This window comes from Fibroporia radiculosa (assembly GCF_000313525.1).
Source record: "Fibroporia radiculosa TFFH 294 genomic supercontigs, scaffold1086, whole genome shotgun sequence".
Classification (NCBI taxonomy): Eukaryota; Fungi; Basidiomycota; class Agaricomycetes; order Polyporales; family Fibroporiaceae; genus Fibroporia; species Fibroporia radiculosa.
Genome location: NW_012133262.1, coordinates 38440 through 50804, shown reverse-complemented (window position 1 = coordinate 50804; position 12365 = coordinate 38440). Strand labels below are relative to the sequence as shown.

Genomic DNA, 12365 nt, shown 5'->3' with positions numbered 1-12365 from the left:
TAAAGGTACCAAGAGCAGAACCTGGGAGACAATAAGGAAACAGACGAGGTGAGGCTGGGAACATCGACAACAAGGACGCAGGCGTACAGTGATGCGTAAAGGATCGTGATAAATAGGAATATAAGCGGGCGCAGAAGAACGAACAAATGTTGCCCAATAGGAAGAATAAGTATGATTATCGTTTAGCAAAAATCTTGTTGAGAAGAGTGAGGACCTTCGGCACATTGAGCTGGACATATTCCAGATCAAGAAGGTGCTTATTGTCCTTTTGCTACAGTCAAATCAAATTTAGCGTCCGTACGAATGTAGATTAAGACAGGCGCGAACCTTTTCCAGCAGATCATCGATATTCAGGTCCATCTCTAGGATTGCCTTTTCACGGCCTTTGTAATGCAGCGCGATGATGAAGGTACCCGGAGTTGGGGATGTGAAATTGAAATATATATTCGGTCGCCTATTTGATGCAGAGTAGTCAGTATCAGGAATCAGGCAGACAGCAAGACAAAGCAAACATACCGGTTGTCAGGCACATTGCTCTCAACAATAATACCCTCTTTCTCTAGCTGGGCGTGCGTAAACCGATAAGGACCGTGCACAATAGGTTTTGCAGCCTTCTTCTCCTTTCCTCCTACAGTGACAACACCCACACCAGACGTAGCGCCCCTATCCTTAGTCGCCGTGAGCCGTACATTCTGCAAATATGCCTTGTACTGCTCCAGCTGGCCACGCAAATAGTTGTTGTGATCGCAGATAGTCTTATAGACCGCCTCTAGCGACTTCGTCTCCAAGATTACCTTCTCGCGCAGATTCCCAAGATGGACGAGCTCTGCTGCAACCTCCTCCTGCATCAGCCTATACCCATCGGCTTGATCTATCACCTTGTACTCCTCGAGCTCGCGCAACATTTCTTTTACTTTGATGCCTTTACGAACAAGCGTGGCGTCCTTCGAGGATGTCGCAGCGTGCTCGGCCAGTTGAGAGAGGTTGTATGGTCGCTTGTCGTTGATCTGCGGGAGCGATCTGATGAGCTGCACGAGATTCGATTTGGCCTCCATGTAAAGCATGTCCGTGGTTGAGACGGAGTCCATGAGTGCACTCTGAATATCTTGTATGGGCGTCTCCCATCGGCTGTAAAGTGATAGCTCGATTGCTCGATTTTCTTTCCTAGGAACTTGAGAAGGTGCAGCACCAAGTTCGTCGGTTAAGATGCGCAAGTGCTGCTTGTCATTGGGCGCCTTCCAACCCACAGCATCAGACTCGTTTGTGCAAAAACAATGCACGTACATACCAACACCTCAATGTGCTGAAGAATTAAAGAGTGTGTGTTGTATAGTTCGTTAAGCGTGATGTTAATCATGAGATCCTTCTTTGATAAAGCCATGTACTGATCCATCTGTATGAAGTGGCGAATTCTGAGGACTTCGTTAATCACGAACATGACAACGTACCTCGAGCGTATCATAAAAGTCCCCAACTTCACAAAGGTTATTCAGGAACTGGTTGATACGCGCTTTGTTGTTCTCCACAAATGGATTAAGAGTAATCATGTAAGCTTCCTTGGCATACGAAGGTTTGTTCGCGAGATTTTGCAACATCTTAGCGATCTAAAAAATATATCGTCAGGACAGTGGGAATACGCGATTTAATTCTGATGACTAACCAGAGTTAGCGTCCTTCGGGGGAACTTAGCCGGTACGCCCTCGACAAGCATATACGCTTGAGGAGTTACGATAGCTGGGTTAATAAAACGCAAGAAGAAAAACCCGCCGATGAGCGAACAGATAGCATAATCTGTTGCATCGGGATATTTACGCTGCGGCACCGAATGTCTGTCTTCGTATCAATATGCCAGTTACTCAATAGCATGTACATACCCGCGTCAAGCTCCTAATCTGTTTGCAGATCCACCTGATACCATAAGGAACGGTATCCATACTGTCGATGATCGTCAGCAGAAAGCTGTTCGCGATCTCCATGAGCATGGTCAAGCGTGGCGCAATGATAGCCTGTACGTCAGCGTTTGCTGACGCAACCTCTGGTGGTACTCCTCGTGGAAGGTTAGGCGGGAGAGAACCGGTCTCCTCCTCGATCTGGATTATCATCTGCTCGTAAACTTTGACCGGGTTTATCTCCAGGTTCAGGTCTTTATGCTCAATGAGACTATTGATACGCTCGGCGAGAACGCTCTTGAGATAGCTCTGGCCAGGTCCGCGGCGAGTGTATGTAGTCATCATACGAGACACTGGTGTATTAGCCCTTAGGAGAGAGCCAAACTCGGTTGCGGTTTCGAATTGTGAAGATAGCACGGACTGAAACATCGTCAGGAGCAAATGCTCCTCGCGACTCTCGTACTGGTTTCCATATAGTGTGAACATGACAGTCTGCAAGAGGGTATCGATCTCTGTAAGACTGACAAGTCGGCACAAATTCGCGATATGCCGTGGCTCGGACTGCAACAGGAAGAACAAGTTTGAATATTGCTGTAGCTTTCGATCATCGGGGTAGTGGCCCTCAGTTGCGTCCACCTCCTCAAGATGTTTCTCCACTTCGTTTTGCTGGCATACACAGTAAGACTTGTCAATAGTGATCTCATGACAGGACGAACCTCGTCAAGAGCCATCCGGTTCTGGATTAGCAGGCCAATCCGAGAGTCAAGAAAGCGAACATCGCGCTCCAGTACAAAGTTCCGCTTTGACTGAGCTGAGATGCGTGACTTCAGCTCTCTTAGTCGTTTTTGCGCTTTGCAGTACAAAGGTATGGTTCAGAGCCAGTGAGAAGAGCGCAACCTGCTGTGCTCACCTCGGCCCAACTCATCTTCAACTTCAACGTCCTGCTCAGCCGCCATGCTAAACAGGGCTGTGACGCTGTACCTATTGGTGTTCCTGTTTGTGACTCTCCTCGAAGACATACTGCCAGGCGACTGGGGTGAACCAGGAAGGTCGGAGTAAGACGACATTGGTGCGGTATCCAGAGAGAAAATGGTATAATGCCGGGATCACTGAATAGACGAGGAAAGCGGCGATATGCCAATGGCAGGGTGAAAGAATGGACGTGGTCGATTTCGTGAACGATGAGAAGAAAGGGATCTCCGACAGTTGGAGAGGGGGGATAATAGTAGTCACTTTGGAAGCCGTTGCGGAGGAACGGAAGGGTGACTACCAACCCAATTCGGGTAATCGTCTTCAGTCGGAAGCGCTGACCTGTGGCTGGCCGCTGAAGTCATCTTTGCCCTAACTTGAATTAAGTTCATGATCCCCTTCAAGTTCCCCTCGGGCTTCGTCCGATGACGGGGTCAGTTCACCGCCGCCCATTTGTCTGAGTGTACATGGCGCTGCACTTGCCTCCTGGCAGACGACACTGCTTCTCCTGATAAGAACTCTGGGATCTAACAAACTGGCTGTGGCAATGGTCGTTCGGTGATGCTGCGCATGGCAATCTTGCTATGAATCACACAAGGCAAGTCTTCCCGGTGCCAGACGTCAGACGCTCATATTCGTGACAATCAAGTACGAGCGAGGCATGCCATGCCATGATATCAAGGAAGGTGAAAAGGACCTCGCGACAATTCTAATCAATAAGCGGTGACCGCTGAACCCGTTAGTATGTTCATCACCGTTCTCACCTAGCCTTATTGCTGTGTAAATATCTTGCTGGGCATGATCTGATTCACTCTTCGTCTGCTGCAACCGCAGTCCGGCATGGCTGCGTACTGATATAAGCGTCCGACGTCCTTGGTCTTATGTATTTCCCATACCCTCCTTCAAGCCACTTGGGTGTCCGTGATTCATTCTCCAGACGAATTTTGACACAGCCGCACTATGCAACCCAAAGCTCTTCGCACTTATTTGCCAAGTGATCGTGCGCTTTGGCTGTATTCCCATCTGCTCTACTTGCTCCGATCGCGACCTGAACTAGCTGCGACTTTGTGCCGTTCAGTCTGCCTTTCCGAGATTGACCAGTTTCTAAACATAATTATCCTCGCCTTGCATCCTAGTGTGTCGGAAGGATATCTCGCATTCACCTTCGTCAGGCTGGTCATCCAGTCGCAGGTGCTATCGACGCCGGAGCTCACTTCACTTTTCCGTCTTCCTACTCCCTTCTCTCGACTCCTTATCGTGTATACTCGTCGTGAAGCCACCTTGAGCTATTTAAAGACAGCCCTTGCCGGGTCCCTAACTCGCTTGGCCGATCACCCTTCCTTAAACATAGAAATCAATCCTATGAAAGTCTATGCTCAGTTGTTGGATACCATAATGGCAACAAATGGTTCTGTACCACCAGAATTACCGCAGGAGGTAACTATGGAAGAGGCGACAATGAATGAGGATGTGCATGCAATCATCGTCCCCCGATTGGCCATGTTGACAGCCATCGCAAGCAACATCCTCGAAAGCGTCATAGATAGCCTCGAGAGCGTTCCTTACGATATCCGATGGATATGCGGGCAGATCAAAAGTGGTCTCCAAGTGAGTGGATCACATCTGCTGAGGCCATCTATTACCCACGCGAAGTATTACAGCGTCAGTTCCCTGCCGCATGTGAGGAGGACATTCATTCGGTGGTCGGCCAGTTCTTCCTCCAGCGCTTGATCATCCCAGCAGTAAACACTCCCCAAGAGTTTTGTCTTATCGCCAGGATTCCCTCCCCAAACTCCTGGAGAACATTCACCCTAGTCCGTGATTAGTAGATCGTAGATTTTGACCCGTGCTGAGATTTTTCACAGGTTGCGACGATGCTGGAGGGTTTAATCACTACGTCCTCATCCGCATCCGCAGACAAACTCTATATGAAACCACTAATAGATCCGTTTGTTGAAGCCAATCGAAGCCGCATAAACACTTTTTTGCGAAAGCTTTGCCAGGTGAACGACCCTGATAAGGACTACTTGGTGTGTCACATTCGCATTAGACTTAGCTTCGGGGGTATTTACGAATGATCTGGATCACGACGTATAGGCGGATCTACCGGAGACAGACCGCACCATTACTCTCACCGTCAATGAGCTGTACTACATTCATTCGTTGCTCAATAAGTATATAGATAATTTCGTGCGTCTAGTTCACCTCTCAATCGCCCTTGGGCTCTTCGAAGATCTTCCTGACTTGGATGATAACAGTCAGCAGATGGTGCCGAGCTCCTCCAAACTCTCATGCATGAACTTGGAGTAGCGCCTGCACAAGTCCCCTTAGCGGACAATGCTGCTGTTCAGCTGCGAGTTGCTAGCCGCTGGGATGTCACAAGGACTCTCGTGTCAGATTGATTGTATCACGCTGAACAGCGTTGAAATGAGATGACGTGAGAGCCTCGTTTCCACGTTAGGTCCGAGCTGACGTTCTGCTTAGGTCAGAGAAGGGCCGAGACTACCTCATCCTATACCATTGTGGAACATGATGAATTACATTTGGGTTTGCTCATTTCCGACCGTTTACACAAATGTATACAAGTCGAGGGCGTTTACCAAGCGCTCCAATACGATGTTTTACTTCCGAACCCGTTAACCGGGTCAAAAAGGAAGGCAGTGCCCATCTTTTCACTTATATACGCCGGTTCTTGGTTTCTAATGCCAGTCGAGATCCAGGGGAGAGGTACGGGCGCGTTTGTTTTGGGTCTAAACGTTTTTATCTTGGTTTAGTTCGGCAGCATTGGCCTAGTCCGACAGATTGGGCATAGTTTCTCATTGACCGAGCGTCGACATGCTACAGATCTTACTAGATGCCTCCTGCTGGGTACGTCAGAGGTCAATGAAGGTTTGTGAATTGTGTCCGTCTGCATGACGAACAGGGTTTTTTTTAGTTGCCGGGACCATTCCCTGATGATGAAGACATGGTCCCCACTTGAAACCTTACGTGAAAGCACGGGTCTTGTATATCAGAGGAGCAGCGCTATATAGCCCAGGTGGCTCTACGATTCCCAATAGCGAGCCCTCCCTTTTTTTATTACTATTTTTTTTTTACTTTGCCTCACACACTTCTCTTTGGAAGATGGCGGCAACTGGCCTTCCTGTTGGGTCGCTGTTCATCTTGTTGGTGACCTTCTGCTTCTTGCATTGGTATCGCCGGTTAGTTGCTAGATCGACCCTGAATCGTATTCCGGGGCCCCCTCCACAGTCTTTCTGGACAGGTCGACTTATAATCATTGTCATCGCGGCGTGTCGCTGACGACATGTCCAAAGGGAATTTGAACCAATTTTATGATCGGCTTGGAACGGACTTTCACCTTGAGGTCGCTCAAAACTACGGTCCTGTGGTCCGAATGCAAAGCTTACTTGGAGTGAGTGGCTCTTGTAATGATCTTCAAATCCCCCACAGATTGACGGAATTAGGAACCAATATTATACGTCTACGACCCCAAGGCTCTTAATACCATTATCACCAAGGATCACCAGTCGTATCAGGAGGAGGAACTCTTTGTAAAGTAGGTTGCCTCACTTGTGCTCGGTAGATACTGACTTGATGGGGGTCAAGAGCGAACATGCTAATTTTCGGACCCGGTCTGATTTCTACGACAGGTAAGCAACTTCTCAAAGTGAGATACGCGGACTTAGGGTTCCGAAGGCCATCAGCACCGCAAGCAGCGCAAGATGCTGAACCCTGTCTTTTCTATTAATCACATGCGCCATATGCTTCCGATCTTCTACAGTGTTACAAATAAGGTCCGTCCAGAACAGTAGTTCGATGTCCGGTTGTGCGCTGATTGTGTGTCAGCTTCACGAAGCGTTGAGTTCTCGTCTTCGTGATGGACCTCGCGAGCTCGACATGCTTAATTGGATGGGACGTACCGCTCTCGAGCTTATTGGGCAGGGTGGCTTGGGAGTTTCCTTCGATCCCCTGATTGAAGACACTTCGGATCCCTACGCGGATGCCGTGAAGAACATCATGTCAGTATAATAATCTTGTACCAGCTACTACGCTATTATTGACGCACTTTCACCCACAGACCCACCCTTTACCAGCTGACTCTTCTGCGGCAATTTGTCCCATATGTGGAGAGTCTCGGACCCGTCTGGTTCCGTCGACTCGTGGTCAAGTTATTCCCGCACAAACAGCTTCAGAAGATGAGGTCGATCATCGCTACCATTACTCAAAGATCGGTGGATATCTACGAAGACAAGAAGAAGGGCTTGACGAAAGGAGACGAGCTTATCTCCAGCCTAGCAGGGGATGGGAAAGATATAATAAGTATTCTCAGTGAGTTCTTTCTCAATTCATTTGTCGAAAATCATCTGCTAACTGTTCTGCAGTGAGTTCCAATTTGTCAGCATCTGAGCCCGATAGGCTTACTGAAGACGAGATCATCGCTCAAATGACGTGAGTGGATAAGATTGTTCCATGGACGTCTGCATTGAAGATCCGTAGAACGCTCCTCTTCGCAGCCATGGATACAACATCTAATAGTCTCGCTCGAATTCTGGAGCGGTTGGCTCAGCGTCTAGACGTTCAAGAGAAATTACGCCGAGAGATCATACAAGCATGGAACGATTCAGACGGAAACCTGTCCTATGACTCTTTAATGCGACTCCCTTACCTTGACGCTGTCTGCAGAGAGACCATGCGAGTGTCAGTATCATGTTTTCACTCCTGAAAATACACCTGAAGTTAGGCTGGCTTTTAGCGACCCAGCAGACAACCTTGTGGTCCGCCAGTAAGTGTTTGGCTCGATGTCGAGGGATAACACCATCTGCCGGTCGATTCTGACTGTGTCTCTCTAGGCCCATCAAGGATGTCATACTTCCCTTGTCTGAACCCATTCGTGGAGTAGACGGCACACTCATGCACCAAATATTGATTCCAAAGGGAACGAAGGTAATCATCGGCATACTTGGATCGAATATCAACAAGGCTCTATGGGGTGAGGATGCTCTAGAATGGAGACCCGAACGGTGGCTTGCGCCACTGCCTAACGCTCTAACCGAGGCACCGATTCCCGGAGTGTATTCCAATCTGTACGTTCATTCCGTGTTATATCAATGAGTTTTCTCATATATCAATATTTTCTCCAGGATGACCTTCTCTGGGGGAGGGAGGTCATGTATGTACGTCTACCTCAGTTTCAATAGTGCGTAGCTGTCGTAATCTAATGCTGCTCACACTGCAGCGGTTTCAAATTCTCCGAGTTGGAAATGAGTGAGTTGCATACACGATTGTGTGTACCCAGCTAGTGTTCTGACTGATTCCATTTCACACCAGAGGTCGTGCTATCAGCATTACTTCCATCCTTCACGTTTGAGCTGACGGGGAAGCCTATTGTATGGAACGTCGCATCGGTGAGATATCCGACAGTAGGGAAGGAAAACAACGATGCGCAATTGCCGCTCAAAGTAGGCCTCGTGTCCGTCGTCCACGCCTGATATCGAACCATATTATACGCACAATGATACACGAGCTTGCACGGCCAGCACTACACGACGAGTGTTTTTTGCACTAGAATACGAAATACTATTACATGCGTGCTGTGGAACTTGCACTTACTTATTCAGACGTCGAGAAACAAACTCAGATTGTCCGTTACATTATTGTCGTGACATGTAACACGCTTGAGTCATCGCCAGGTAATCTTGGGCGCTGGTATAAGGCCAAGTAGACCGAAGGCCAAGGCGTACAACCCCGACGCTGCATTGATTGCAGGCGGTATATTCCAGGACATTGTTACATGCGAGGAATTCAAGGGCACGCGTCAGTCGGAGCTCCGCGTACACTCTGTGCAGAAACGCACCAGCTATAACACCCTCTACGAATCCCATATTTGACCATCGTCCAAGGGTATATGAAAGCAGTGACCACCCTACGACGATTGAAGCAGTCAACAGCTATGAGGGCGATTGTAAACTGAGGTGTCCGAAGCGCGTAATCAGAAAGAAAGTGCTCACCGGAATTACTGATGACAACACTCCAGATTCCCTCCACCGACGATACTAGGACAGGTTCAGAATGACAAATGGGGCATCTGCACTGGAGGCACACATACATTGGGTTGCTGCCCTTGTATTAATGGAATGGAGAGGATATACATGAACAGCGCTATGGTGAGCATTGCAGATCCAAAAGAAGCCAGTGCATTGAGTCTAAATTCAGGGAACGCTTAGTATAGCAATAAGACACGATGTTCGGCGCATAATGACCTCCCCCAGCCATCGACATTAGTCTCTCCGCTGACGATCCACCAGAAAGCGGTATGGCTGTCGAGATAATAATATGTGATCAGACCCCCAGGGAGAATGAATTTAAGCTGCCGAAGGGTATGGCGGGAAAAAGACATGGCCGTCCTGCGGGTTCAAGCTCAAGTTCAGAACATACGCGATGAACGCGAGTGGGTGAGCGCAGGTCTGGATTTCACATGTCATCCGCCGCCGTATGTCACGCGTGACGAAGGTACTGTCACATGCTACGCGTAGCTTCACGTGCTCTCATATCCACTCATGCGCGCTCGCCGCGTTCGTCTCCAGTCGCATGCACTGAGTGCGCCGTTCCCCTCTTCCCCTCACCGTCATGGTGCCCGGCCTTCCCAAGCTCGTTTTCGTCTCCGTCCTTGTGGTCAACTGCATTCTCTGGTCACACAGTCGGTTCGGCCAAGTCCACTCGATACGCTCACAGTCCCCGCTGCTCGTAAAGAGGAATGCACACGAGCTACAGTATGCAAACACTACGCATTCCTTCTTACTTGGACTTGGGGAATTGGAAGAGGAGGTATGGTTCATTTTTCCACACAGTATCAGTTATTATGACAAAAGTCAACAGCAATGTTTCCCAATATCTGTTCCGATGGAGCAACAATGTGCACACGTCCAGGAATCTTGCGCAGGCACTCGCACGTTCTTGTCTATTCCATATCTGAGCAATTATTTCTGCGCAGACCCCTCGTTACGCCCTTTCCTTTTCGTGGCATACCTCATGTGGCTCGTTTTCCTCTTCTCCACTCTCGGCATCAGCGCATCCGACTTCTTTTGCCCTAATCTGGCTACCCTGGCACAGATGCTTGGTTTGGACGAAAACATGGCTGGTGTAACGTTTCTTGCTTTTGGAAATGGCAGCCCGGATGTCTTCTCCACATTCTCCGCCATGAAAGCGAACTCAGGCGGCCTTGCTATTGGCGAGCTTCTTGGCGCTGCAACTTTCATAGTATCGTGTGTGGTAGGCTCTCTTTGCATTATCAAACCTTTCCGAGTCATTCGGTATCGCTTCTTCCGGGATGTCGGCTTCTTCACGGTCGCGGTAGTAGTGCTGCTTGTGGTTCTGTGGGACAGCAAAATTCAAAGCTTTGAGGCAGGCTTTTTGATTGCACTTTATCTCTTTTACGTAGTGATTGTTGTTGGGGGGAGCATGTGGGAAAAGAGAGTCGAACGAAGACGACGGCACGAAGAGCTCATGCGTGATGAGTTTAGAGAGGAAACAGTGGTGCACCCTCCGTATCGCGATGAAGAGCCTTATGTCGACAATCGTGCGTATACCTACCAAGCTTCGTCAGTTTAATATTCAGCCCCACATAGCTAGCCCTTCGACGGTATCGTCTTCCCTACAAGTTCCCGTATATACGAGGTCGCGTGCAATCTCGACGCCAGGCCCACCTCGTCTAGGAGTACACACAGATTTACCGCCCCGTCCGCATACAAGGTCGCCATCCCCACATTCTACTCCCCATCTTAGTACAATGCCGTCGTTTTCCCTGGTTGGCGCACTCGAATTTCGTCGCATAGTCTCCTCGCTACAGCAGGATGCGGCGGGGACTTCGCTTGGCCTCTTTGATAGCCCTCATTCTCCATATCCTGGTGGGCACTACCATCATCATACTCTGTCTCGTCCGCGTACGCCTGTGTCGGAGAATCAGGATCCATGGGACGCCACGCTTGGGGTTCCACTGGACGATCGGTCACCTCAAGTCGTTGCTCCCGCCATCCCTAACGAGACACAAGACGATATGCCCCCCATTCCCACTATTTCGCATACGCCTGCCTCGCCCATCATCTCTGAGACTGATACAGAATCCCAACACAGTCATAACCAGTACCTTCCGCCGACGAAGCGGCAGCGTGCCGCACGATTTCTCGGGCACACGTTCCATCTATTGTTCCCCACATTACAGGGGTTCAGCGTGAAACCGGTTATGGGCAAAATTGTTGCCGTACTTGCAGCTCCAGCTGTGATGGCGCTTACACTGACGTTGCCTGTTGTCGTATTGCCGTACGAAGATATGAGCAGGGAGCGCGAAAAACATCTTGGGAGTCTTGGCGAAAGCAGGCTGATCGATTTTGAAGAGGAGGGCGTTGAGCGGACCTTGATCGCGGAGGAGGAAGTCACACACGAGATGCACGAGTTCAAATTCAACAAGTGGCTGATGGCCGTACAGTGCACACTCGGCCCTTTGTTCTGTGTCGCCATCCTGTTTGGTAGGTATCAAGACTCGTATTCGAAGATGCCGTTTGTTGACGAATGGAATGTTTACTTAGATGGCATGCAGCACGAACCATGGCTCCTGCTCGCAACAGGAGTTGCTGGTTTTGCCATTGGCATTATCGTGATCGTATTCTCTGATCAGGGAACCCATCCGCCAGCGCAGCTGGCACGCTGTATCATGGGCTTTACGGTCGCCGTTGTATGGATCATGGGGATCGCAGATGAGGTTGTTGAGGTTCTACAGGTACACATCGCACGATGTTTCATCGACATTGCCGACAGCTCATATATATTCATATTCTAGACTTTTGGGTTTATCTTTGGGCTGTCGGATGCCATCATTGGCCTAACGATTTTCGCGGTCGGGAATTCTCTTGCTGACCTCGTAGCGAACATGAGCGTGGCAGTGAGTACCCGTTCTGCTCTGTTTCACTCATTCTAACGGTAGTGGTAGGTTTTCGCGCCGATCATGGGTTTCTCAGCATGTTTTGGTGGGCCCATGCTCAACATCCTGCTCGGTGTTGGCGTTGCAAGTTCGTACATTATCCGTCAAACCGATGAACCGTATTTCCTGCATTTCTCGACCACGCTTATGGTCACTGGGAGTGGTCTCCTGGCAATATTGATTGCTACGCTTATCTTCGTGCCGTTAAACGGCTATTTTCTACCACGACGTTGGGGAGTAGTCCTCATAGTCGTATACATCGCACTCATGGCTACGAATGTGATATTGGAAGTCAAGAGCTAGTCGCTTGTAGTATAGGTGGAACAGGATGCCACTTCATTGACCGATCGATGCACTATTTAATATACCACAGACACTAATCCACGGAGTATTTACATAGCAGCTTTTTGTATAGAACAATCCCGGCCCAGACGAGCAGTTTGCGTGCACTTCAGCTTGTCAGTCGCTAACAAGGGCTACCCCACATTCACACAGTTGAACTAAGTTTCGTCCGTCAATATAGTGACTATACC

At 49.2% G+C, this 12365-nt stretch overlaps 4 protein-coding genes across 4 annotated transcripts; 3 read left to right on the top strand and 1 right to left on the bottom strand.

Annotated features, from left to right (window-relative positions):
- Positions 1-175: 175 nt before the first annotated feature.
- On the bottom strand, positions 176-2956 carry FIBRA_02114 (uncharacterized protein; the record flags this gene model as incomplete). Its single annotated transcript, XM_012323980.1, has 9 exons — positions 176-271; positions 328-454; positions 517-1235; positions 1289-1393; positions 1449-1604; positions 1661-1813; positions 1875-2555; positions 2606-2739; positions 2800-2956. 9 exons carry the CDS (start codon positions 2954-2956, stop codon positions 176-178), a joined length of 2328 nt encoding a protein of 775 aa, XP_012179370.1.
- Positions 2957-3818: 862 nt separating this feature from the next.
- FIBRA_02113 (uncharacterized protein) lies at positions 3819-5260 on the top strand (the record flags this gene model as incomplete). Its single annotated transcript, XM_012323979.1, has 5 exons — positions 3819-4466; positions 4520-4672; positions 4724-4888; positions 4956-5115; positions 5169-5260. The coding sequence occupies 5 exons, from the start codon at positions 3819-3821 to the stop codon at positions 5258-5260; spliced, it is 1218 nt and encodes a 405-aa protein (XP_012179369.1).
- Positions 5261-6162: 902 nt separating this feature from the next.
- On the top strand, positions 6163-8347 carry FIBRA_02112 (uncharacterized protein; the record flags this gene model as incomplete). Its single annotated transcript, XM_012323978.1, has 13 exons — positions 6163-6270; positions 6323-6414; positions 6465-6508; positions 6555-6652; positions 6705-6877; positions 6937-7187; positions 7241-7307; positions 7356-7556; positions 7612-7641; positions 7709-7942; positions 8000-8032; positions 8095-8123; positions 8187-8347. 13 exons carry the CDS (start codon positions 6163-6165, stop codon positions 8345-8347), a joined length of 1521 nt encoding a protein of 506 aa, XP_012179368.1.
- A 1138-nt stretch (positions 8348-9485) lies between these two features.
- Positions 9486-12135, top strand: FIBRA_02111 (uncharacterized protein; the record flags this gene model as incomplete). Its single annotated transcript, XM_012323977.1, has 6 exons — positions 9486-9683; positions 9735-10434; positions 10484-11380; positions 11441-11631; positions 11692-11793; positions 11842-12135. The coding sequence occupies 6 exons, from the start codon at positions 9486-9488 to the stop codon at positions 12133-12135; spliced, it is 2382 nt and encodes a 793-aa protein (XP_012179367.1).
- Positions 12136-12365: the final 230 nt, after the last annotated feature.